Here is a 25,748-nt window from a genome sequence, read left to right as displayed (position 1 = left end):
GAGGATCCATGTGGATCTGTGCTTTGTAACCAGGCTCTCTGTCCCTCTCTTCTCCCCACTCAGCGGCTCTTCTCCCGCTTTGCTGTTTCAAAGTGAGCAAAGCGAGCCACGGAGGAGGGAAGGAAGGGGAACCATGGATCCTCTGCTCGCGACTGCAGCAGATCCCCCCGCCATCCGTAGGCATTTGCTCCATAACACGCACAGACATTTCCCCTTACTTTCTAGGAGGAAAAAAGTGAGTGTTATGGTGCAAAAAATACGGTAATAAAAAGGGAAAGATCCTGATCATCATCTAACATAATGTGTTTTCCTTATTACATTTTGAAGTCTTTTAGTGAGCTCCCACAGACTATCTGCTTCTGATCATGCTTCCATATTGTTATCTGATTCTAACCAGGTTTACTTAGAAGTAGGCCCTAAAATATTTAACTCAGACTTACTTTCACGAAAGAGCAAACGCTGGGTAGATGTGATTCTACTCATGTACCATTCATTCTCTATAAAAGTGTGGGCCTAGAGCTTAGATATTTAATAGCAGCCATTTTTTTGCACTTTATGCACTTTTAAAATATTTAATATAAACTACATCGAACTATTTGCCACATTACAGGGCAGAGATATGCCATGCATACTACTGAACAACTAAGTACAAATGGTGACTCACTGCTTTCCACCCAAAGTCAGCAAGATAGAAACACATGACTGACCATCAAGTGACTAAGATTTGAATGGATGGGGGAGAGCGAAGGTCCATTTAAAAATATATTAAGAAGAGATGCATTGCTGGTTTAGAATGTAATTCCATACTGTGATGGACTGGGTGGATGCAGAGGAGTGGTGGGAGGCAGCAGCCGGGAAACACCCTAGGGAACACCAAGGCGAGGAAGGCTCAGAGGCTGGGGATTGGTGGAAGGAGGTGTCAGCTGCAGGAGAGGTGACAGGGTTTAGTGAACATGAAGAAGCTGTGGCAGAGTGCAGTTCAGACTTTGAGGCTGAAGCAGAGGCTGGGGGGGGGGGTCAAGAGGCTGCTGAAGAATCCAGGGAGTCTCCGTCCCCTGGGTTCCAAGAATGCACAGAGAAATGAAAAGAACAGAAAACAGTTGTGAGCACAGTTTGACAATGTGTGGAGAAAACTCTGGAGGGGAGGAGCCTTACAGAGCGGTGGGAAGGCGGGGACCTTCAGACCTCACAACAGCTTCACTGGGGCCAGACCAAGGAAAATTAACTTCACTGGCCTCGGGTGCTTTGTTTATGCTGCTGATCTACACCTGACTCAAGTCCTGACGTGTACACATTTGCATTGGAGTAAGTTTAATTGAATTCAGTTTGGACTTGTTTCCAAGTAGACATGCTTAAGATTACACTGTTAAGATTGCTCTAGTTTTTTGAACATATAGTGGCTGCTTCTTCTTGTGGTTTAACATCATACATCACTGTGGGCGGCTAGGCGGTCACTAATTACTCTGATACTGCTTCTTGCTTTCCTGGATGGAGGATAGGGAAGTCGTGTCAGGCTGTGAACAGCGGTAGAGCATGTTCCCATGGTGCCTGGGACAGGTGAAGGAGGGCGAAGGAGCCTGACTAGCCAGAGAGCTCAGGGAAGGGCAGAATGAGAAATGTGCAACAGCTATGCATCCTTCAATCCCAGTATCGAAAGGTGCATGGTACGGAGGGCAAATGGAGCTGCGGCTCGCTTCAGTGGTGAGAGCTGGCCTGGTGCAGTGGGCTCCATTTGCCCTCTGTGCCCCACCATGTTTTTTTTATATATACATTTTTATTGATTTTCCAACATGAATTAAAACACATTACAACTAACAATACATAGACAAACAAACATATAAACACATATAATTTCATAACCTCTTTTTCTTAAGCCTTATTTCAACGACTTCCCCATACCTCCCTTTTCTGCATCCCTGTTTTGAACTTTTTCAGCAACCCCTAATTTCAATTACTTATGATTCACTTTCTTTAATCCTTTTTGTCTTACCCAGTCATTTGTGCCCCACCATGTAAACACTCCTCGCGAAGCCACCTGGGGAGGACGAGTGAGAAGAACACAACAGACACACACCCTTCGATCCCAGCCTTGGCAAGGCTGGGGTCCTTCTCTTGCCGCCCTCCCCAAGCAGCTTTGCGAGACTGGGATCTGATCAGATCCACCCTCACAAACACACACAGGGCTGGCTTGGGGAAGGTGGCATGAGAAGCCTGCCCCCCGCCCAAAATGCATCCGAGGCAATCGCCCCAGCTGCACCCACCTAGCTACACCCCTGGCTGTCTACACACCATACCTTTAAAGCATATTCAAAGCATACCCCCACCAAGACTCCTGGGAACTGTAGTTTGTTAAGGGTGCTGGGAATTGTGGCTCTGAGGGCAACCATAATTCTCAATATTATTCGGCATGCATTTAAAGGCATGGTGTGTACACAGCCTCAGTGGGAAGAAACCTAATGTATCAAGGTAAAATTTTCAGTTGTTGGTCTGCACTTTGGGGCCTCTGGTTGCGCCTATGACTGGCATTGGAAAGTTGTCTCTCAGAAGGTGCTGCTTGAGCTGAACATGGTGCCCTGCCCCTGCTCTGCAGGTTTTGCTTTGGACAAAGCCTTTGTTACTGGTGCTTGCAAGTGGTGTTATAAGCATACAGGACAAAGTGGGGATTGTATTGGTACACTGTCCATCTGGCTGCAGCTTCCCATGGCAGCTTTGGCTCAGGGCTTCATGGCCTTCCTAAGTGCCACGTGGCTGTCCCAGCGAGTTTTAAGCACCTCAAATGTGGCAAGGTACACACTTTGACTGGAATGTTTTCTTTATTTGCCCTCAGGCAAGTTGATGGTGATCTGAGAGTGGAGTATATGTCAATGGTTCATTTGCCAAACGTCATCGTGTTTGTGTGTAAGTTGTACTTTTGAAATGAAAGTGTCTAGCCACATTCTCAGCAGTCTTATTTTGCAATATTTGAAATAATAGCTCTTTTAAGGCACTGGAGGGGGTGAGAGACCTGTGGGCATTCAGATATTCCTGGGACATAACTCCCATAATTCCTGACCACTTCTGGCTGATGATGATGGGAGCTGGAGTCTGGTAATATCACAGGCTCCCTACAGCACAGAAAGCAAGCATGCTGCATGTATAACTTCATCTGCAACAACATGGAAAAATTTTGTGCGGGAGTGGTAGAGAACAGTTGTTGGGATCTACTTCCCATCAGTTCCAACCACCATAACCAGTGGTCAGCAATCATGGGAGTTGTAATTCAATGCAATCTGGAGTGTCATAGGTTAGCCACTCTGGTATATGGTGAGACATGTGAAAAACACTTAACCGGTTCTACCATATGAAAGGCTGTACGCAGTTTTTCTTTCATCTGCTTAACTAAGGTATGTTTGAAGGTGCTGTCTGGCAGAAAATCTGTGGGCAGTGCAAGTGTTCTAAGCAGAAGATGAATCAGGCTTATTGTATAATCATTAAAACAAATTGGTGCAAGAATACCTCCATATAGCCGGAGGGCTGCGCCTTTTGGGCAATATTTGTTGCCAGGTAAAATGAGATGCCAGGCTTTAGGAGGGAGGCATGAGGGCGCTGGCAGGGTCCTAGAGTCCTTCTGCCTCCTTCCCAAAGCCTAGTTAGCATTTCCCCAGCTTTGGGAAGGAGGTGGGAGGGCTCTTGGACCTGCCAGAGTCTCATGTCTCCTTCTCAAAGCCTGGTGCAGTAGGCTTTGCAAGGGCTGGTGTGTGTGTCAAATTTTAGCCTTGCCCCCCCTGCCCTGTGATACAAAGCAGTGTGCAGCCCATGGGTTCCATGTCAAAGTACTATTGCAGCCCACTTGGTATGAAAAGTGGGCCATCCTGACCTATACATTCATGATCATTTAAATAAATGAAGTTAATATCCTCCCATGTAGGTAAATCAAATGGAAAATTTCCATTGACTGAATTTAAGTCACTAGAAGCATATTATATTTGAAATTGAGTATCTCTTCCAATAAGCATTCCACAGCAAAAGGCATCCTAGCATTGCTTTTGAAACCCTTACCAGGGATAAGCTTCTAGTAGATTAGCTCTGATCTTCCTTTGAAGCAGATTTGAGCATGCTAATTGTGATGCATAATGCAACACTCTTTTAAATTGGCTCTGAATACGATCCAATGGCATTATTATCCAGAGAGACATCTCCCTAAATTGCACAAGGAAATGATTTGCTGTCCTGAGCACATAAGTGCACATTTTATTGATAACAACTGCTTTATGTAAGCAGCTTTAAGTAGGGGTGCCAACCTGAATTAAAAAATGGGGGGGCAGGTAAATCCTGCCCCGCATAATTAATCAGAATACTTGGTGGATGCACACACCACTTGAATGGCAATGCCTATCAGCTTTTATGGGGGAGGTAAAGGGTGTTCCTAGGAGTTGGCTCCCAATCTGCCTCCTTTCCCTTTTGCCTAAGGTTTAGAGCAGGCATCCCCAAACTCGGCCCTCCAGATGTTTTGTGACTACAACTCTCATCGTCCCTAGCTAACAGGACCAGTGGTCAGGGATGATGGAAGTTGTAGTCCCAAAACATCTGGAGGTCCGAGTTTGGGGGTGCCTGGTTTAGAGTTAGGGTTAGCGTCTAACCATAGTGAATTATTTTTGCATGTCACTCCAATTCCAGTGATTTGGGGGAGGGATTAAAAACCATGTGTGCCTTTCACAAGGATCTATTTCGTTATGGATGTCAATGGAGAAACTTCTCTCGTAGGGAAAAGCTGTTTCCCCAAAAATCGATAGTGGGGAATATAAGTCCATACCCATCTACAGCTCTTGAGGTGACAGGGTACTTGTTGGGGGTGATCTTTCTCCCACCTCAGCCTTTCGTGGGAATCCATGTTCTTTTCTTCTCCACTGCCCCACATGCCTATTGTACCAACCACAAAATGGTAAAATCTACCTTCGTAGGAGAACCCAGCTGCTACCATTCTGAAATGTGGTAGGCTTCATCCTTTTCTGAAGTAATCCCTTTCTGAATTGATTGTGCTACAGGCAAAGATGGATGGCTCTGCCAATTTTGGTTCTCTCCTTTTTCCAACCTTAAAATTCAGTTGTCCACATTTCTGCAACAATTTCTCATGAAATTCACATGAAAATTCATCAACATGTTAACGTGAATTTCTCTCGATACATTTTTAATGCAATTTTGCCTAATAAACATATTTTTGCAAAGCATTCTCCCTAATATGAGAGAATGCATTTTGCACGTTATTTTCATGGAAATATGCCTTTTTATGTACCCTCACAGAAATATATTCATTTTTGTAACACATTACATGGCTGGACAACTGCATTACAAAGGATGGCTGTGGTTTGGTTTATATATTGTTCTGGAAAGTGCAAATTTGATATGCACACCTTGAAATATGAAGTGAACTGAACTTCTCCCACACCCCTAGCTGGAGGGGGTGAGAGACCTGTGGGCATTCAGATATTCCTGGGACATAACTCCCATAATTCCTGACCACTTCTGGCTGATGATGATGGGAGCTGGAGTCTATGAGCCCACACATGTCAAAAGCCTTCCAGTTTGTTTTCAACTTACTTTTCCTAACCCATACAATCAGCAATTTTTTAAAAAAGGAATAAATTAACTTTGATCAAACACAATACAGCGCATTCCAGTTCTTCTGAAACTATACAAAAAGAGGAGAGGAAAAAACACTTTCAAAACCAAGAAAAAACAAGGAGGAAACAAACAGTAACTGATCCAATGATGAAATAATGGGGCACCTTTGAAAAGCATTAGAGGGTGCATAAAATGAGGTTAGGGGCCACATGCAGCTCCTCAGCTGGTTGTTCACTAATGCTTTATAGCAGTTGTGGGGAACCTTTTGTGCACTAGATGTTGCTGAACTACAACTCTCATCAACCGGCCAGCATGGCCAATGGCCAGGGATGATGGGAGTTGTAGTTTGGCAACATGTAGAGGTTCAAAGTTTCCTAAAATCTACATTATAGGATAGGATACTCTAGGAACCAATGCCAGTCCTGCTGACTAGCAAGGTGAAGTGATCTGGTTTAGATGGGGCGCACAGAGAAAAGTAGAAACTGGTGTTTAAAAAATTCAGCAACACATTTAAATGGATTAGCCCTAGGGAAAATGCTGGTGGAGACATCTGAGCTCTGCTTTAGGCAGCAAAATACCTTGGGACAGTGCAGAACTATCAGGGACTTCAATGGACAGTCAAACCTGGACCAAAACTCTATGCAAGAATGTTTCCAACATTCTAAGGCTGATTAACCAGGCAGACCAGCCTTTGCCTACCAGATGCCCTCCAGAAGCTCTGGACTACAGCTTCCATCATCCTGGACCATACTGACTGGTGCTGATGAGAGCTGCAGTCCAAAATTTCTGGAGGGCACTAGATTAGCAAAGGCTGAGGTAATCCAAGTGGCTTCCCAACAGCAACAACAAAAGCAAGTCTGACAAGCAGTGCTAGCCTAGAGACTTTCTCCCAAAATACATGAACATCTGATCCCAAACCTACCAGTGTTCTAGGAAGCTTCCTAAATAGTCTGGGCAACCTACCAGGCTACAGTTGGTGTGCAAGCAACAGGCACAGATGAGGATTAAAAGAACATCAAGGGAGTTACTCTGGTAATTGCTTCCCCCAGAAGGCTAGCAGCAACATTGTCTTTCATTACTACTGTTGGACTTTGCAAAGGTTTCTGGGCACTGTAGTTTACAAAGGGCTGCTGGGAATTGTAACTCTATGAGGGGAACTACAGTGCCCAGAATTCACTGAGGGAAAGAATGTGAATGTACTGTATAGTGTGTACATAGCTTGTGTTAGAAGGAATATTTTCAAAGGATTCCAAAGAATGCATTAAAATATTATACTTAAAAACAAAATATATAGCAAGAAATTAATAAGCCACTACACTGAAAGCGTGGGAATTAATCAGTATTCCTTACCTGTTCCAGAGAATGAATTCAGGGAGTAGAAGATGAAGGTAAAATAAGTAACTCAAAACCACAGGCTGAAATCCTGAGAAAATATCAAAAGTAGCATATTAACTAAGCAGCCACCAGCAGCATCTTGCTGGAGTAGTGGGATAGGTTTTCCTGCTCATTCTTTTCACCCACAGAAAATTAGTTCCACTCGCCTTGTTTCAGCTACTATGTGCTGCAGAACTTAAATTTTCTCACGACTCATTTTGTTGAGGGACGGAACAGCACTGAGAAATGCAAGAAGTCAGGGTGTGCTTAAGCCTCAGGCTTCACAGCAAAGCCCTGCCTGTGCAGGCATTCTCCTCCTTCAACCTCAGACATCCACCCACCCAGTGTCTTTTATCAGCAATGACATACAGGAAGGTGCCAGCCAATACCACAGTTTGCTTAATATTTATAAGGCAGATTCTACACATGCTTATTCAGAAGTAAGCACCACTGTGTTTAATGCAGGGCCAACCCATCATGAGGCTAGATGAGGCAGTCACCACCTCAGGCAACAGGCTGGGGTCAGCTGGGAAGTGCAGCAGATCCAGGCCTTGAGGAGCATGCCGTTCACTGCCTCCTGTGCTTGTCACCCACCACAGCCTCCTCTTCCTCCATTCACCCCTCCGCCACGGCCTGCTCCTCTCCAGCTTCCTTTTTTCTCCTCTGCCTCCTTCAGCATGCTGGAGCTTCCCTGGGTTGCCTTGTTGCAGACCCTCCAAGGGTCCCTATTTTCCAGGGACAGTCCCAGATTTACAGAAGCCGTCCTGGTTCCTGATTTGATCCCAGAATGTCCCACTTTTCCTTAGGATGTCCCTATTTTCATCGGAGAAACGTTGGAGGGTATGGATCTATGCGACCCCTGAGCCAAGGAAATAAGTAACTATGCAACCTTTAGAAGATATCTGAAGACAGCCCTCTATAGGGAATTAAAAAAATAAAAAATATATATGTTGGAAGCTGCCCAGGGAGGCTGGGGCAACCCAGTCAGATGGGTGGGGTATACATAAAAAAATTATTATTATTATTATTATTATTGAATAGGATGTCCCTATTTTCACTGGAGAAATGTTGGAGGGTATACATTTGCCATAGGTTTCTGTTTTGCCTCAAACAGCAAATCAGCCTGGTTTAATGCGACTTAGCTCTCTTCTAAGTACAGTCATGCAGCATTAAACTAAGAAGGGTTTTCCAGATGTAAGGCCCAGTGAGTTCAGTGGAATGTACTAAGCAGGTTAGAACTACATACTGTACTGTATGTGATTTTCTGAAATTTAAAATGGTCCTTGCCACTTTATCTAAACACATCCGATTCAGGAAGCACACAGTAGCTTGCTACTTAATTGTCACTATACTTCAAATATTTCCTCTGAGCAAACACTTTCCTTTTCTCTATTAGATAATGATGTAAAGCAGAAACTGATACTAACTGATAACAAAGGAAAAGAGAGCTAACATAAGATTTGGGTACATTTTAGACATCTCTGCTGCAGAGTGTCCAGTATGTGGTATGACATTCTTTCAGACATAGGATTGCTCTAGTTGAAAAGTTCTTCTTTGTCTCATAAGCATTCTCCTTAAACAAGGAGAAACTTGTTCCTCGCATTTTGCAAAATAAAGTAAATCGTTAATCAGGTTCCCACAGTCCAATCAGTATCTAGAATGATATACCAAAAGGATACCAATTGTACATTTTAGGAGAACAGTAAAAATATTCCGCTGCAGGTTTCAGTTCTAAGAATTATTTTTTTATATGCATATCCCAGGATTAAAAGGACAATTCTTAGAAAATGAAATTAAATTACAAGCTCATAGGATGCATGTTTACTCAAAAGTAAGTCAAACTGTGTTCAGTGGAATGTACTGTTTCTGGAGCATGAATAGCATTGCAGTGTTTCCAAAACATTACCCTAGCTATCCAGTCACTTAAGACTGATGCTCACTGTCAACTTCAGGTTTCAGAGGGCACTTTAGCAAGACATTCTCCATGGGCCCCTTCCCTTGGTGAGTCTACCACTTTGTTGTAGCAGATCCAGGGGGCTCTTGTTAAAGGGCCCCTTGCTGGGCTGTGAATCCTCAGCAGGTGCCTGACCTTGCTGACCCTTGATGCCAGCCCTGTTGCCGCTGTACCTTTAAGTTGTCCAGTGAAGCATGAGACACTCAACCAGCCTCATCTTCCATCTCCTGTTCTTTAGTACACTCAACTTAAACTCGACTGCTTCAAGTCCAGACTGCGTGCTCAGAAATATTTTTTCTGTATTTTGTAACACAATAATTTTCTAACTGTGTTCTTGCTGCTGCATGGAATAACACATGAATCTGATCTTTGTTGTTAAGTAAAGTATTTAAACTTATTAGCAGTGTGTTCTGTTCATTGAGAGAGGGGTAGAGAGGGGAAGCAAAAGGTCTAAAAGCCTATATTCCTCATGCTTCACTGCACTGTGTGATTTTGTGGTTTTAAACTCTGCTGGGGGCTCTCTCCTGCTTAGCCTACACTTTGGATCTAGCGATCCAGCCTGCTTATAATCTATCAAGGCAATGTGGGTAGGTAGTGATCCCCCTCCTGTTTCTACCAAAGTGAATGGAAGAAATTTTCCTTAGACCAGCATTATGGGCTGTGTAAATTCTGCCATTGTTGAGGGCACATTCAAGACGTTCAAGGTCTGCTCCTCCCTGACCTGCCAATGTCTCCACACTGTTTGGCTGCTACACTGGAGTCGTGTCAACATAGTGGCGTTGCATTGGTGTATCTGCACAGTTGTGTCAGCCTACCTCGTATAGCAGTAGCATCAAAGGGCTTCTGCCATGTAAGCCACTTAGCCAAGTGACTGAAGCATAGGATCCTTCCCCATACAATATTTGCTAAAGTGCCACAAAACTCGTGTGTGTATTTGGAAACGACAAAAGTAGTATGAGCTACACTGAGGTCTTGTAGCTTGACAGCTGACGCTTTTTAATTATTCCAGATGACCTTATACGCCTCTTGCAAATAACTTCAGAACTTTTTCAGATGGGTGAGGTATAAATAACAATGTATTATTATTATCACCACCATCATTGGTAGCCGCCTCACTGGAGAACGACAACCATTTCTCTAGATTGCTTTATTCTAAACACCAAAAAAATCTACTGGATGACACCAAAGCCTTTGTAGCCTGGAATCCCATTTCCCACAGTGGAGAGCCAGATGTTTATGGGATGCCCCACCATGAAGCGATGAGGGCAACAACAGCTGTCTCCTAGTGTTTTTTCTGTTATTTAATTATTATGATTAAGTTAGATTACCTGGCCTTCAGCAGCAGTTCCCAGGGCAGGCTGCAACCATTTAATTTTTTTCAAAAAAAAAAAAAAAAAAAAAAAGTTAAGTAACAGTAGGGTGGATCCAGAAAAAAAACGGTGTCAAAGGTCAGGGAAAGGAGGCGCGTCTTCAGTATTCTCCGAAAGCGGGTCAACGGAAAGGGGCCTCTGATCTTGGAGGCAGCCTAGAGTCATCTTTGCCTCGTTCCCTATCGATAACCTCACCCTCCGTGAATCTGATACCACATCTTACAGCAGCGGAGTCGCTTGGGGCCTAGATTCACTCTAAGCGTCACGAGCGGCGTTTGTGACGACCCTGCTGCGCCCCAAAGGAGTCGCCTCACTGTCCACTGAAACGGCCGCTCTGAGGGGATACAATTCTAGAACCAGCCCTTTCTCTTTAAACTTCTACTGTAAAAGCACCGTTATTTCTCATTCTGCTGTGTAGAACTTGCTGCTGAACAGGCAGGCGACCCCCACCGCTGCCCATTGCCGACACATAGCGGAGGACTACAACTCCCATCATGCCGTTCGACGTCCCCTTTGTGATGTTTTCGCTGCCCCTTCTCGGAGGAAAGAGAAGCGCGGTGGTGGGGAGGGGGAGCGGGAGAGCGCGAGCGAGAGAAGTCGGAGCTGAGCTCTCGCGAGAGCAGGCGCCAGCAAACGGGGAAAGGGTGGTGTCTCGCGTACAAGTTTGGGGTCTGACTGGGCCGCGGCGGCACTCGGCCAAGGAACCGAAAGTGAACGGTGCGCTCGCTCGCGTGCACGTCAGTTCGAAGCCGCTCCCTGCCGCGTCGGTGAGCGGCTGAGTAAACCCCCTTATGGCGGCTCCTGCGCCTGAGGGGAAGGCGGCGGCGGCGGCCTCGAGCGACCTCTCTCCGCGAGAGGAAGGGGAGCTGGAGGACGGGGAAATCAGCGACGACGACAACAACGACAGCGGGCCTCCGGAGCCCAGCAGTAGAGATGGCGGCGGAGGCACCACCACCAAGGGCCCCTACGCCAGGCGTAGGCCGCCTCCCGACCTGCGGAACAGCCTCCTCCTCTCCTCGTCTCGCCGCTTCTCCCACTTGCGCCACCAGCCTCCCCCTGAGCTCGGGCACCTCCATGGCCGAGGAGGAGGAGGAGGAGGCGGCTACCGACTCAAGGAACCTTTCCGGCCGCACCCGCAGCAGCCGCCGCCTCCGTCGTCTTCGTGCTCGCGGCTGCCGCCCGGCTCGCACCAGGACTCCGGCCCCAGGCTCTCCTTCTGGGAGCGCAGCCACAACGCCCTGGACCGCTTCCGCTTCCGAGGAAGGCCTTTTCGGGGCGGGGGCCGATGGGGCAGGAGCCGAGGAGGAAACCCCCCGGGAAGACCCCCCGGGGGAGGTGGGGGAGGGGGCGGCGGCGGGTACGGCGGGAACCAGGGCTGGAGGGAACCCTCTCCTCGGAAATGTATCCTTGCCATTAAGAAAAGGCGACTTGGCCTTTCTCTGCTGCGTCTCACAGGAAATGGGGTGGGGTGAGGTTGCCTGTCCTGGTCTCTTACAACACGGGGTAGTTTGGCCCCAGGGTGGTCCGGGAGTTGGACCGGCGGCCTGTTTTGTTTTCTCTGGTCTGGGTGGAGGCCGTAGTGACGACAGCAGAAAGGGCAAAGCGGAAATGAATGCAGAGGTAGGGTGTGTGTGTGTGTGTGAGAGAGAGAGAGAGAGAGAGAGAGATTTAAGGAGGTTCTGCCGAAGTGAAGTGTGTGGTCCGAGACAGAAGATGTCATCTGGTATCTTGGGAGGAGCCTCCCCCTTTCTTTTGAGGGTGAGGAACGGAAACATGCAATTCTTGCATCAGTTAGTATACAGTACTGTGTACTAAAATGGTACCTTTAAAAAGTACTATTGAAATAAGTTATCATTTTCATCCAGTTTTTAAAGCATGTTTACTTATGAATAATGCCCCAAAGATTACATTCATTCTGGTGGCCATCCTAGGAGTATGTCCCTTTGAACTCCTAAGGCTTATGTTCGAAAAGATTATGTTGTTCGTTGTGTAGCAGGGTGCCCGTGCTGTAGCTGTTTGAGAAGATAAGTGAAAACGTTGGCCACAGAGGAAAGCCAGGTGAAAGGACAGAAAATGAAGGATATTTAAATAAGGCTGCCCAATAACATTCTCAAGCTGTCCGGCAATTTAAATACTGTCTAAAATTTCTGGTGGAGACAAGCTTAAAGCCAGATGACAAAAAATAAAATAAAACCCACAAAAATAATTAGTACAATCACATTTTGTTTGTAAAGGCACAGGGAAAATAGAAGTTTATTTACCTGGTGCCAGAACGGCAATAAAGAATATGCTAGGCCCGCATGAGTCTCTCTTGATAGAGTGTTCTACAGTTCATGGTTGCTGCCTGTCTAAATGGAGGCACCTTGAGCAGGACCTGTGAGAGGGATCTTTTGGTTAGCCATGTTAACTGAGGCTGCTGGGAAATGGAAGCCACCAACATCTGGAGGGCCACAAGTTTCCCATGTCTGGTCTAATATTTAAAAACAGCACTTTGATCCCAGAAACTGACTGGGAGACAGTACAGCTGATAAAACAATAACATAATTAACACGCTAACATATCCCAGTTAAAAGCCTTGCTGTCCTATTTTGGACCAGCTGCAGTTTCCAGACCCTTTTCAATTGCAGTAATGTAAATCAGAGGTTACTAGAGCATGTGTAACTATTCCCAGGCAGTTTCCATCTAGGTATGGCTGCAGGTAACATAACAGCATAAGTTGATAAAAGCTTTTAGTATCTCCAGACAAGACCGAATGGAGGCAAGCGGAACTTACAAGCAATGAATGTACTGTATGCTCGTGTCAGAGCTGCAGTTAGATAGCAGAAATTGGAGATTGCTTATGTTTGTTATTAAATTTAAATGTATATTCAAGGACTCTATTGCTTGAGTAGCTGATCATTGTCAGAAATTCCATCAGTGATTAATATCTTTCACATTTATTATTTGAACAAGTAACTTTTAAAAACTGAATTTAAGTTCACTACTAGAGTCATATTCTTTAGTTACACATTGTCTAGGGCGTGGTTCTCATCCAGTTTACTAGTTTCAGTTTTGCCCATGCACTGAAAGAATAAAAAAGGCATATTGTGGGGGCATACAGAGAACTGTTTAGTTTGTTCTGTGTGAGCTGCATGTAGTAATTTCCTCATATGTATCTCTGTGTCTTTATGGAATTATGTAAATAGAGAATAGGATAAAAGCTGAGGCTTCTCAATTGGTGCTACTGTATATTTTTACTCATCTCCCAGTTTTATTCTTCTAAAGATGACACAAGGAGTTGCTTTTGTTTCTCTTGGGTTGCATTCTATTTAGAAGCAGATAACTTGCTTCAATGGCCAAATTAAGCTTGTGGTATGGTAAATAGAGTGGTGGACTTGGAATGTTGACACTGCTTAGTCCAGATCATCCTGGATGGTGAGTTGCTGTCTTTTCAGCTTTGCCTTATCCTGCTAAGTGGTTGTGAGAATAAAACAGGACAACCCAATGTATTCCTTCTTGTGATCACTGGGGGAAAGAAACTTAGGAGAAAGAAAATGGATTTTGCCTTCCAGTCTCTGCATGTAACTGTCACTACAAGCTGAGTTCAACATGTTGCAATGCAAGCCTATGACTGGCTCAGTGGAACAGACTGGTGGAAGTCTGTTTTGGCTAGCTTTTACCCCTTGACGGCTATTGGTTTTCTGTTAGATCAGAATTGCCCAACCTGGGGCTCTTGTTTTGGACTAACTCCTATTAGCTCCTCAATGCATAGCTGGCGTAACACATGAGTAAGCTTCTGTTTTTGAAACACCATTGGATTCTGTTCCAATGTATTTTAGGATGCTTTCCAATCAGAGGCAGTTGTTCAAAAGAACCACTGTAATGAAGTACTGTGTAGGCAGCTAATTAAAACCCTGAAGCCCTAGTTCTAGGGGAATGAAGAAAGCACATAAAATCATACTGGCCACAGAATTTAGCTTCCTGAGTATATCTAGTTTAATTTAACAGAAACAACTTTCTGGTCTCTTATCGTTGTGAAGACATATTTGAAAGTGCAGGCAATGTCTAGTGAAATCAGGCCTGTGATAGCTTAATACTGCTAGTAGTTAGAGGTGAGCAGCTGTGCCTGCACTACTGGTTGCCCATATTTAGGGAAAACCAGAACATTTGCAGATAAAGCAGTAGTAGAATAAAGTATAAAAAGAAGAGGTCTATATATACAAATCCAAATAATTTTACATATACAACAAATGGACTCAATTATTTTAAGCACAGAGTGCACACAGCCTTAAGGTATATCTGTGTCATAAATGAGGGCAGTTTCAGTGGTGTCCAGATCTTTTTCAAAGAGGGCCAGATTTGATGAAGTGAAGGGCCGTGGGGGCCAACCACAGTTGTTGACCTTTTTTTAGGATTGAAGTTGTTGACCTTTTTTTAGGATTGAAGTTTACCCCAGGAAATAAACAGCCACATGGGTGGGATTAAACCAACCAGCGGGCCGGATTAGGCCCCCGAAACAGACTTTGGACATTCCTGCTTCAGACTCTGTACTAGAGGCTGTTATGGGTTACAAGCAGAGGTAGAGAAAGCTCTGTTGCACATCCGGAAGTCCTTGTGCTAGCAGAATTGTTTAGTTGGATACTGCCTAAAGTATCAAAATTCACCAAACTAAGTTTTTTTGACCCCTTATACTTAAGTAGATCTGCCACCAGCTTATTTAAATATGAAAGAGGCCAGCCAGAAGTAGTTGTGTATTGCTAACATTTAAGATTGTGATCAGAAATACTTTAGGGGAGGAAATCATCTGGGATGTGTATAATGAGAGTTGGCGTGTCCCAGGAGGGAAAGAAACCAAACTGGTTGTGGCGGTGGAATTGAGGTCAGGAAACCTCTTCAAAGGGGTGGTTGCAATGCCTGGCGTCCGATGTTTGGGAAGAGGACAAGAGAATGCCGCTTCACTTACTGCAGAATCTTGTAAGGAAGCACTGTGTGAGTAAACATGGAAGTTGTATGTATTATCTCCTGCATATTGAAACATGATTGAATTGCTGTTTGGAATGAAAGGTTTCAGTGGCTATATGCTTTTGATCACTTCCTTTCAATGGTGCAAGTGACAAATGTTCTCTAGACCTTTTTCTTAATAAATAAATTAGCCAGAAGCTTTGGAAAATCTCCATCTAGAAAGCAGAACTATTCATCTAAGAATGATAACTCTGTTGAAGAGAGTTTTGAGGATCTGTTGTTGAAATATAAGCAGATTCAACTAGAACTTGAATATATTAATAAAGATGAGAAACTGGCTCTGAATAACAAAGAGGAAACTGCTCAGCAAGGCAACGATGAAATGGCCAGTCCTGAGGACCAAGTATCTACAGAAAATATCAGTATTACAAAGGATGCTGTAAATGAAGTGTCTCCTGAGGAGAAGAATAAAGTGTTAACCTTTCAGGCATTTGAACTGAAGCCTCTCAGGCAAAAACTGCCAACCCTAGCTGAGAGGAGCAAGTTGAAAAAAGTGAAAGATGGAGTAAAAGTGTCACAGAAAACTGAATTACTGGATGCCAGTCAAGGTAATTGTTCTTTATGTGTAATAAACTCATGTTTTTATCCTTTCTGTAATTTTTAAAACTGCTTTTGTTGTGACAGAGTAGATTGCATTTTTAGAGACATTGTAATGTTGGCACAGATTACAGTTTGTTGTTTTTATTTAACTTTTATAACTGGTAAACAGAGAAGTGCTTTGAAAATGCGACATTTCCTAAGAATGTTTATATCTTGTTTTACTAACAGAATATAACTCAAGTAAATGCAGCCAAAAATAAAAAGAGAATCAAATAACAATCTAACATCTATTAAAAATACATTGTAAAAATAACGTGTAGGGGGAATTCCATCCCCTCATTTGTTTGATAACTGGCATGCACTTCTGTTTTATCTTTCCATTCCTTGACCATTGTTTGCCTGGGAACTTGGAACAGATTGAATCTAGAGTGCTGTTTAGTACTGGAGGAGAGATGTTTATCTATTTTTCTACCTTTTTGCTGTTGGAAATGCTGCATGTTTCATTCGAGGGCGTAGCAAGCATTCTTTACAATAGTAGTGTGGACAAAACAAGCCTGGACCTGACTGTAAGAGTAGATAGTTTGGAATCTGCAGTGTTGCTCTATGAGTTGAGGTCTTGAGCTGATCTTGATAATGAGTTTGGGGGTGCCTGGGACCCTCTGCTTGAGTTTCTCACACTGTGATGCTGATTCTTCTAGGCCTTCAGACTGGGTCACAGAATTAGTGGAAGTATTAAGGTGACCAGGGAGCATGAGTTTCCCCCAGTATGAAGTACACCTCTTGTGTAATGTAATAATAAAATAAGAGACGAAGTCAGGAACTTAGGGGAATGTGTGCTTGCTTTTGCACACTGGGCAAGTATAAATTGGGACCATGGCAAGATTAAAAGAACCAGGCATATAGATTTTGCAGCATATTCTGCTTAATATACATGTTAGAAATTTATGTATAATATGACAGTTCCTTTGCATGCTTAAATTCATTTATTTTGTCATTGTGCTTGATAAAATATATCATTTATATTTTTAAGCAGTAGATGAAAAAGAGCAAGGAGAACAAAATCTTAGCCCATCAGATGCTTCAGTAGAGAAGGTAAGTGGAGCCACTTGTTTTTCCAGCTGCAACATCAGTCACTTAAAATTTAGCTCTAGCCTAATGTATACTTACAGTGCAAGCCTATGTATGTTGTTTCAAAGCAAGTCCTACAGTGTTAAATGTGGCTAACGCCTGAGTAAAATGTGTTTTAGGATTCTGTCTGTAAAGTTTGAAAACCATCCTTGTATGGGTACTGTAGCTAGTGTTTTGCATAGAGTGATTTTTTTTTGGTCAAAACCTTTTAAAAATATCAGTTTAATGATGAATAAAGAACTGAAGTGTGTGTGTGTGTGCTTTTCATTTCACAAAAGAAATTGCTTGATGAAGAGGAGGAAGTGTCAGAGTTGCAGCTAAGACTACTAGCTTTGCAGTCTGCCAGTAAAAAGTGGCAACAGAAAGAGCAACAAGTGATGAAAGAAAGCAAGGAAAAACTTACAAAGGCAAAAAATGTACCACAAAAGATCAAAACCAGCACAAAATCGCATTCGGCCAAAAAAACCAGCACTGCAGGTAAATGGTTAAAGTGGTAAGCAGTGGCTTTCCAAGTTGAGATCTGTAATGTTCAATATTTGACAGCTTACTTTCTCCATAGATTTGTTGTGTGTCTTTGGAAAAATTAAGTGTAATTAATCAATACTCTTATTTAAAGCTAAGCAAGCACTGAGGAAACAGCAAACAAAAGTGTGGAAAAAACTGCAACAACAGAAGGAACAAGAAAGGCGTCAGAAGGAAGAGGAACAACGGAAACAAGAAGAGGAGGAGGAGAGAAGGAAAAGGGAAGAGGAAATAAGAAAAATCCGTGATCTTTCAAATCAAGAAGAACAGTATAATAGGTTTATGAAGCTGGTTGGAAGCAAGGCAAGATCAAGAAGCAAGGTAAATTGACAGGCATGGAGTATGGCTTTAACATGGAAGTACTTGTGTAATTAATGTTGCTGTTGGGGGTGGGGTGGGGTTTGCTCATCTTGGTGACCCATGATCTGATAGGATTAGATTAGGACTTGAGGATCTTAGCTCTCTTTGGATATAGACATATTGGTCCTGGACAACTTGCTGTCTTTCAGCCTGTTTTCTATCAGAAATACTGACCATCTTCTCTAGTTTGCTGGGCTTTATGAAATAAGGGTTGTAAAACCTTTGGTAGTGCTATGTAAGCAAAAAATGCTGAGCAATCTGGAAAACGAGAACTTTTAAATTCAAGTATATTATACACATTAAAAACTGAAAGTCGTTAACAATGGGTTTTTTTCCTCAACCTAATGGTTTTCAAAGGAATTGCAAATGGAAATTGATACAGATGAGTAGGAAGACCAAATTAGGCATAAAATTCTCACTAGTAAGTAGTGAGGCCTTATAAATTAGTGGCAACTGTGCTGAGGCACTGTAAATTTTACACTCATTTTGTTAGTCATGTTTTTAAGTTGATTAGGAATGGTGGTGTAAATATCTATGATTTGAGAATTTTCTCTTGTGATCAGAGCCACAAGCACTTGTGTAAAATTGCATCCTGAAAGCACAAGGGATTGTTTCCGCTTGTGTTTTCATTGGGGAATAAAAGCAGCGACTGGATGTGCAAGGTGTTGTAACAGTGAGAAATTGCAGAAATTCCTGAATCCCTCCAACTATATTTCTAACTGTAGCACATTCTTCCCCAGAATCTGAAGTAGTTTTAAGTTCATTTGGGGTCCATAATACGAATTCATGGCTGACAGTGGAGTTCAAGTCCTACAACTAGGTTTTCGCAGAGTCAGCTCCAGGATGGAGAGGGCTTTCTGCCAAATGCCCTCTGCAGACCCACCCTCCTTGGCAACACTAGATTGAGGATGAAGAACTGTCACCAGCAGAAAAGGAATGCCTCCTCTGGGGCCTGTTCCTTTTAATTTTCTTTATTTCCTGGTGCTCCATTGAGTGTTGGAAAAGAGAATTTAATTTTGAGGGATTGGGGACCCTAGAGGAACACAGATAGCAATGCTTCCTCTGTCACTACTGGCTGACCACCTTGACAACTTCTCTCCCTACCCAGAATACCATAGTTAGTCACCTGGATTGGGGGGGGGCAGCAGTGGCCAGCCAGCAACAGAGGAGAAGCACTGCACTCTGTACTACTTGGGGCTTCCGGGCCTATTTCCACTGATGGGCACCTGCCTAGGATTGTCAAGGCATTTCTCTGTCCGTGGCTCACTCTCTTTCTTGCAATACTTCCAGTTGGGCCTCACACCTGATGTACACCCCAGGGAAGGAAAGGAGCCCGGGGTCATTGGAGACAAGGATAATTACAGTAGCTGCAGCTGTAGCTGCTTCAATCAGCGCTCAGTGATTTTTAAAAAAGAGGCTGACATTAGCCTTGTGATCGGCCATGCCATATGCTGATGCCAACTGTACCATTCTGTTGTCATGACCCAGGGGATCATAATTATTCATTTTTTGCAGGTTGGAAATGGTTGGAAGATTTGCCTTCCCACACACTTAAAAATAATTACAGTGTGACTTGGTAGCTTTGAAAAATGCAGTGTTTTGTAAAAACAAACTATTCTGCTGCTTGCTGTCCCTTACTGAAACCACAGTTGTTACGAGAGAAGATCCAGCAAATAGGAGTCAGTAGTTTGCCACTGCTATCTTTCATATAGCTTTTCTTCCTGCAAGTGGGCAGCTATTTGAGGCAAAACTGGCAGCATTGCATGTGTTTAAGAAAGGAAATAAAATATATCTGAGGCTAACAAAACTTTTTTGTGTAGTCTTCAGATAAAGACTTGAGACGGTCAATAGATAAGCAATCTACTGAGAGTGCAGGAGGAATCTATCAATATGATAATTACGATGAAGTTGCCATGGACACAGAAAGTGAAACTAACTCTCCTGGTAAGTGTTAATTTACCTAATGTGTGGATTACAACATTTTATTTTTGCTAATTTCCTAATGAAGCCATAATTAAAGCTTGTGTTCTACTGTTTTATTTACTCATTTACCTAATGTTATGGCTGCTACATGAAGAATAAAAAAATCAATAGCTGACCCAGCATAAGAGCAGGAGCAGTATGTGATGAGAGAAATTACTGCTTATTCTATTGTTTGGATCTTGATGGTGTTCATGAATTGAAGTACAGTTGTACCTTGGTTTTCTAACAGCTTAGTTCTCGAAAGTTTTGGCTCATGAACGCCGCAAACCCAGAAGTGACTGTTCTGGTTTGCAAACTATTTTTCGAAGCCAAACATCTAATGGGGCTTCCGTGGCTTCTGATTGGCTGCAGGAGCTATCTGCAGCCAATCAGAAGCCACACTTTGGTTTTGACAGTCGAATGGACTTCCGGAACAGATTCTGTTCGACTTCCAAGGTACGACTGTATATAAAGGTTATATAAATAAAATCTTGCCTAGTGTAACCTTTTATTTTTTGCTTTCCATGATCCTTTTGTAGCATCATCTCCAGTGCAGCCACCGTATTTTGAATGCCCTGCTGGATACTTTTCTCCTACCATTCCACAAATAACACTGCCTCTTGCAGCACAGATTTCAGTAAGTGCTTTTCAAAATGGTCGTTTTGAAGTAGAAACATTTGAAACCAGAAATATTGTTAGACCAGCCTATCTTTAAATTATGATGTGCTTCTCTTTTGTGTGCATCCCTTCAGGCTGTCTTGGAAGTTATTTCTTCTGGTATATATTGAAATGGGACTTGACCTGGATCAAAATTATTTCTAGTCCCACTCTTATTACTGATTAATGCTAGTACTAATACTCACTGAGCTACTATATCCTGTGCTACCTATCTCTTCTACTGGAAATATAAATAAAAAAATCCCCAGTCAGTATATAGCTACTTACTACTAAACTTTTGTGCGTTTTTAGAGTTGTGTTGCTTAAATGTTGTTTAAGGAACTAAAATGAATAATTAAAATCACTTACCTGGGAGTAAGTTCAACTGCTTAGTGCAGTCTAGTACTGGCAACTAATGGTTCTGAATAAGCAAGGCATTTTCTGTTATTTTCTGTTTTGGAAAATCTTGATTTTCAACTGCAGTATCTTGGCTTTTGGAGTTGCTGATGTTTTGTATTGAAGCGTAGCATGAGCCAGATGTGCTTGGCACACTATTTGTGAAGGTCAAGTAGTAATTAAGCTATTTCTCTTTTCCTTTCCAACGTTTTAAGGCTTTGCCACCAGGTAGCCAGTTGTACGTGGAAGGTATTTCAAGTGCTTCTCTTGAGCCACTACCACCCCTTCCTCCACTTCCACCTGAGGAACCTGAACAGCCACCCAAACCACCATTTGCAGATGAGGAGGAGGAGGAAGAAATGTTGCTACGAGAAGAGCTACTTAAATCTCTAGCAAACAAACGAGCTTTCAAACCGGAGGTATTCATCACTTCTAAATATAGCCACTAGATGTCAGCCCTGGTGCATTATGATCTGCATTACACCAGAAAAGTTTTTTGTGTTAGTTTGGAAAAACAAAAGTGTGACTGGACAACTTGATGGTGGCATGCAGTTCTTTAACCATCATAATCTGTTCTTTAACCTTAAAAGGAGTTTAAAGTTCTGTTGGTTAGGGTTAAATTTGCTGTAAACTGAACAAGTTGCCTCCCACTTGTTTGGTATTGTCCCAGCTATTTCAGCTGGATAATTAGTAGGATTATGACATTTCACATGGTTGAAATCTGAGCAACGATTACTTTACTTACAGCTGATGGTGGCCATTTCCATGCTCAATGGCTTCTGTTGTCGTTAAAAATCTATGCCTTCTAAAATGGCAGCTTCTAACAGGCTGAGCAGGCTATGTTTGTGTTACGTTTTTGCAGCATTTGTGTATTTAAATATTTGAAAGCCTTTCACAGTGGCTTTTCTGATTATTTATAGGAGAACTCAAGTAATAGTGGTCCTCCTTCACCGCCTTTCCCCAATAACTCCCATGCCGTGCCAAGAAGCAATCTTTCAGCCGTCAGTATTAACACTGTTTCTCAACCTCGTGTAAAGAACACAAAGATTATTAGAGTACCAAGACTCCCACGAACAGTGATTACGGTAATGAAATATTTTTTACTTGGCTTCATATAGGAAGGTGCATCATGTTTGAGGTTAACATTGCCAAAGTAGGGCAAGAAACTAACATGCAAAATCCTAGGTAGTTGGTTTGTGCTGATTTGGCAGCTGGGAACAGTAGCATTTTGGAGGTGGGTTAGGTTGGTTCCTGTGTACTGTTTCTTTCAAAGAAGAACAACGCCACTATTCTTAAGAGTATTGCTCACTCAAAATTATTTAACCTTTTAATTCTTTAGCTTCCAAAGCACAAGTCAGTCGTGGTTACACTGAATGATTCAGATGACAGTGAATCAGATGCAGAACAACCCATCTCTGCTGCTAGTGTGTTTGGTGGCCTAGAATCTATGATCAAAGAAGCTCGAAGGACTGTAGAGGTAAATAAAATGGATGTGGAAATGACATTCTTTGAAAAGAGCACATGAAACGTAGTTTTTTAAAATCTTAACCTGCATTTGCTGTGTATTGCAATGGCCAGCTGTGTAAAACAGACTTCCTTGTCTATAGGTAGGAGAACAAGAAGGACAGACCCTCCAAGTGTCCCTATTTTCTAGGGACGTCCCTGTTTTCATTGGAGAAATGTTGGAGGGTATGGCGTTATCTGACCCCTGAGCCGTCTGAAGGCAATCCTGTATAGGGAGGGTTTTTTAAAAAAATGTTTTATTATGTTTTAATATATGTTGGAAGCAGCCCAGAGTGGCTGGGGCAACCCAGTAAGATGTGTGGGATATAAATAGTAAAATTATCGTTATGGAATGGGACATCCCTATTTTTACTGGAGAAATGTTGGAAGGTATGGGTAGACTTAATTGGTTCAGAAGTTAGGAGAAACAAATTATTCCTTTCAGAGAAAAGTTCATCCCAGTCCTTGAGCCCGCCTTCTGACAAGGAGTGAAAGTCATTGCCAGCCTTTTATCTTTAAGTACATTTTGTCTTATTTTCCTCCCTGCACCTGAAGTGAAAGCAGGAGCTTAGTACTTGTTCGCACTGATCCCTTTGGGTAGCTATACAATAAGCAGATCACCTGTCAGAGCTCCGGGTCTCCTTTCTCATGTTCTCATTCAGTGAAGGAGGTCCTGTTTCACACTCTTGCTGGTGAAGACTGCTAGTTGAGCACAGGAGTCGGCAGCACTGCACTGCTTTCTTGTCCTGGCCCTCATTTTTAATTGGGGATATGAGATAGTCAATGCGTATTTACTTTGGGCTCCAGCAGTGTGCCTCTTTCAGTAGGTGTGTGCCACGGCAGGTTTTCCAGAGAATTGCCCATAATAGTCTGTTTACTCTGGAACCCACTGCGGAATGTGGTTCTGCTTCAGAGTATCCTTGTTCTGCCTGGTCTTCTACCATTAAATGAAAAAGAGAAGTTGGACATAACTTTACAGAAGGAATCTTCATAGCTAGGTAGGAGAGCATGTAAGATCTTGCCAGCACTAGAGAAGGATTTGACTTCTGGGTGGCTTTGGGGGCAAGTTGTATCCTGTTAAAATAAGCTATAACTTGGACTCATAATATCCTTTTGAAAGTGTCTTTTTGCTACTTACTTTTCCCTTATATTTCCCTGGCTATTCCGGTTCCCTTGTGGATGGCTCATTTTTTCCTCAAGTCTTACACTTAGTTCGTTCTTTTTCCTTTCCAAAACTGGAGAGGACCTCTCCTTTTAAAAGAGGCAAAGTTGGTTGACCCTGCTTTCTGAATCAGTAGAGTTAATCCTGTCTTCTAGATAGAAAGAAACTTTGTGGTAAATCCAACTTCCCTTTCTTCAACAATTTCAATTTTTTATTTCGGTTCCTATATATAACAGTGTTGGATTCTTCTGTTACAGGCATCAAAACCCAAAGCACCTTTAAAATCTGAAAAAGAAAACAACCCTGTAAGAACCCCAGAGGCCTTACCAGAAGATAAAAAGATTGAATACAGACTCCTAAAAGAAGAGATTGCCAGGTATTTGGGCTTTGCACAGTGAAAATCAAGAAAAGCACTTGAGTTGTTAGCCAAAAACTGACTGATTTAAAAATCAGTGGCCTGATGTAGTCATCCATATTTTTTAATTATTCTATTTTGTTTATTTAAAGCCTTGCTTTTATTTATAAATTATCTTGTGAGCTGTTCTAATTCAAAGTGGTAGTGATAACAAATCTGATTTTACTTTCTTGGAAAATAAGTTTCAGATTTTTGTCTGAAAACTAAAGTTTTAAAAATAATGTGTCTTGAATATTTTAGCAGGGAGAAACAGCGCCTGATAATATCTGAACCCTTGAAGACAAGTTCATCACCAGCAAACTCTGACGTTGAAGTTGATGGGGTTGGTAGGATAGCAATAGTAACAAAACAAGTTACAGATGCAGAGGCAAAACTCAAAAAACACAAGTAAGTCTCCTCATCTTAATGGTAACCCTCCGTAGCAATGGTTAGTATGTGTTGTTTGTGTGTTTGGGACACTTCACTTTAACTACACGCAGGTCCCACTATCTGTCCACTCATTATGTAAAAATTCCCTTATCTGAACATGAGAAATTTGTACCCGTACTATGCTACACATACAAGCTGATTTAGATATTGAAACAGCTGGACCTGCCTATGAACAAAACACTATGAGAGAATGACTTTCCTTAATCTCAGTAAGGGAAAAAACAACAGCTTTAAAGAAGCTCATTTAGTCCTCTTCTTACTTGTTTGCCTTTTGCTGGTTGGGGGCAGCCTGTTTGGGTGCTGTGCTCACTGATCCTGGCTCCTTAGTTTTCGTTCCCGATGCCTCTCCCCAACAGCCATCCTCGCTCTACCCTTGTCTCCGATCCTCCCCTTAACTTGTGTGCAGAGAAGTTGCTCATGAAGGAGCAGGACCATGCATGATTGGAACTTCCTGCTAAGCAGAAGGATTGGATCATGAATGGTGCTTCTCCTTCACAAGCAGCTTTCCTTGTCTGCTGGGAAACTGCAGTGGTGATCTCCCCACCAGCTCTCTGCTTCTCTGTGTTTTTCTGCCTGTGCCTTCCCACCCCAGCGTAATGCTCGCTGCAGCTTCACAGCATTAAAAATCCCCCAACAATAACCTTAATATAAACTGTATTCTTAAATAATACCTAGATACTTTGAACAGTTTAGATGGTGCCTCTAATTTCATACAGCTTTTGTATATAGAAATGAATATAGGTGAAATTTGAACTCCATTTTCTTTTCTTTAGACTTCTCTTGATGAAGGATGAGTCTGTGTTGAAACATCTATTGCAGCAAGAGGCAAAGAAAAAAGAGTCTGTTCGTCTTGCTGAAAGCAAGATTGCAAAACTGAATGAGCAGCTGCAAGCAGCAGAGAAGATACTAAATGCTAATAAAGTGTTCTTGAAGAAGCTTCAGGAACAAGTAAGTTGTCTTTTTCTATAGCACTATAAAACATGCTTGTTTAACCGTAGTGTTGTATGTAGGACAGTCCTTTTTTACTAGACATATTTCAGACTAATTTGTTAGCTTATTTGGTTTATATCCATGCTTGGGTTCAAATGTGACATCTGAAGAATGCATAAATATTTCAGATCCACAGAGTACAGCAACGAGTAACAGCAAAAAAAGCGCTAGCATTAAAATATGGAGAAGAGCTTGCTCGAGCAAAAGCACTGGCTAGCAAAGAACTTGGAAAACGAAAACTTGAATATGATCATTTTGGAGTAAGTATAGCCTTGAAAACTATAGACCAGAAAACAAGAATATTAACCGAGAGCTGAAATGAACCTCCAAACACACCTGTGCTTTATAATACCAGTTTTCAGTTCTTGGAGAAAGCATAAGGGA

The 25,748-nt window shown here is 42.6% G+C and overlaps 2 protein-coding genes across 6 annotated transcripts in view; one reads left to right on the top strand and one right to left on the bottom strand.

Annotated features, from left to right (window-relative positions):
* Nucleotides 1–10,389, bottom strand: part of TMEM19 (transmembrane protein 19) — a 36,845-nt gene extending 26,456 nt beyond the window's left edge. Inside the window, exons 1-2 of the mRNA XM_083574689.1 lie at nucleotides 10,258–10,389; nucleotides 6,952–7,024 (exon numbers count right to left, since the gene is read on the bottom strand). The gene's annotated coding sequence lies outside the window, so the exon portion shown is untranslated. The remainder of the gene's footprint in view (nucleotides 1–6,951; nucleotides 7,025–10,257) is intronic.
* A 701-nt stretch (nucleotides 10,390–11,090) lies between these two features.
* The window catches only part of ZFC3H1 (zinc finger C3H1-type containing), a gene marked incomplete at its 5' end in the record, with an annotated part of 35,602 nt that continues 20,944 nt past the window's right edge, over nucleotides 11,091–25,748 (top strand). For 4 of the 5 annotated variants that reach the window (XR_014539242.1, XR_014539243.1, XR_014539244.1 and 1 more), the window contains 14 exons: nucleotides 11,091–11,700; nucleotides 15,432–15,848; nucleotides 16,871–16,932; nucleotides 17,247–17,445; nucleotides 17,585–17,811; nucleotides 19,671–19,794; nucleotides 20,352–20,449; nucleotides 21,081–21,284; nucleotides 21,786–21,950; nucleotides 22,205–22,342; nucleotides 23,788–23,906; nucleotides 24,186–24,332; nucleotides 25,148–25,322; nucleotides 25,493–25,624. Coding sequence is in view for 2 of the 5 variants with exons in the window: in XM_083574294.1 (XP_083430420.1) it covers nucleotides 11,091–11,700; nucleotides 15,432–15,848; nucleotides 16,871–16,932; nucleotides 17,247–17,445; nucleotides 17,585–17,811; nucleotides 19,671–19,794; nucleotides 20,352–20,449; nucleotides 21,081–21,284; nucleotides 21,786–21,950; nucleotides 22,205–22,342; nucleotides 23,788–23,906; nucleotides 24,186–24,332; nucleotides 25,148–25,322; nucleotides 25,493–25,624 (2,817 nt within the window). The remainder of the gene's footprint in view (nucleotides 11,701–15,431; nucleotides 15,849–16,870; nucleotides 16,933–17,246; nucleotides 17,446–17,584; nucleotides 17,812–19,670; nucleotides 19,795–20,351; nucleotides 20,450–21,080; nucleotides 21,285–21,785; nucleotides 21,951–22,204; nucleotides 22,343–23,787; nucleotides 23,907–24,185; nucleotides 24,333–25,147; nucleotides 25,323–25,492; nucleotides 25,625–25,748) is intronic. The other variant, XM_083574295.1, reaches the window with a different exon arrangement.

Source organism: Podarcis filfolensis, assembly GCF_964270895.1.
Source record: "Podarcis filfolensis genome assembly, chromosome: 10".
NCBI classification, from domain to species: Eukaryota; Metazoa; Chordata; class Lepidosauria; order Squamata; family Lacertidae; genus Podarcis; species Podarcis filfolensis.
Note: the sequence above shows the minus strand (reverse complement) of the source record. Positions and strands in the feature narration are given on the sequence as shown.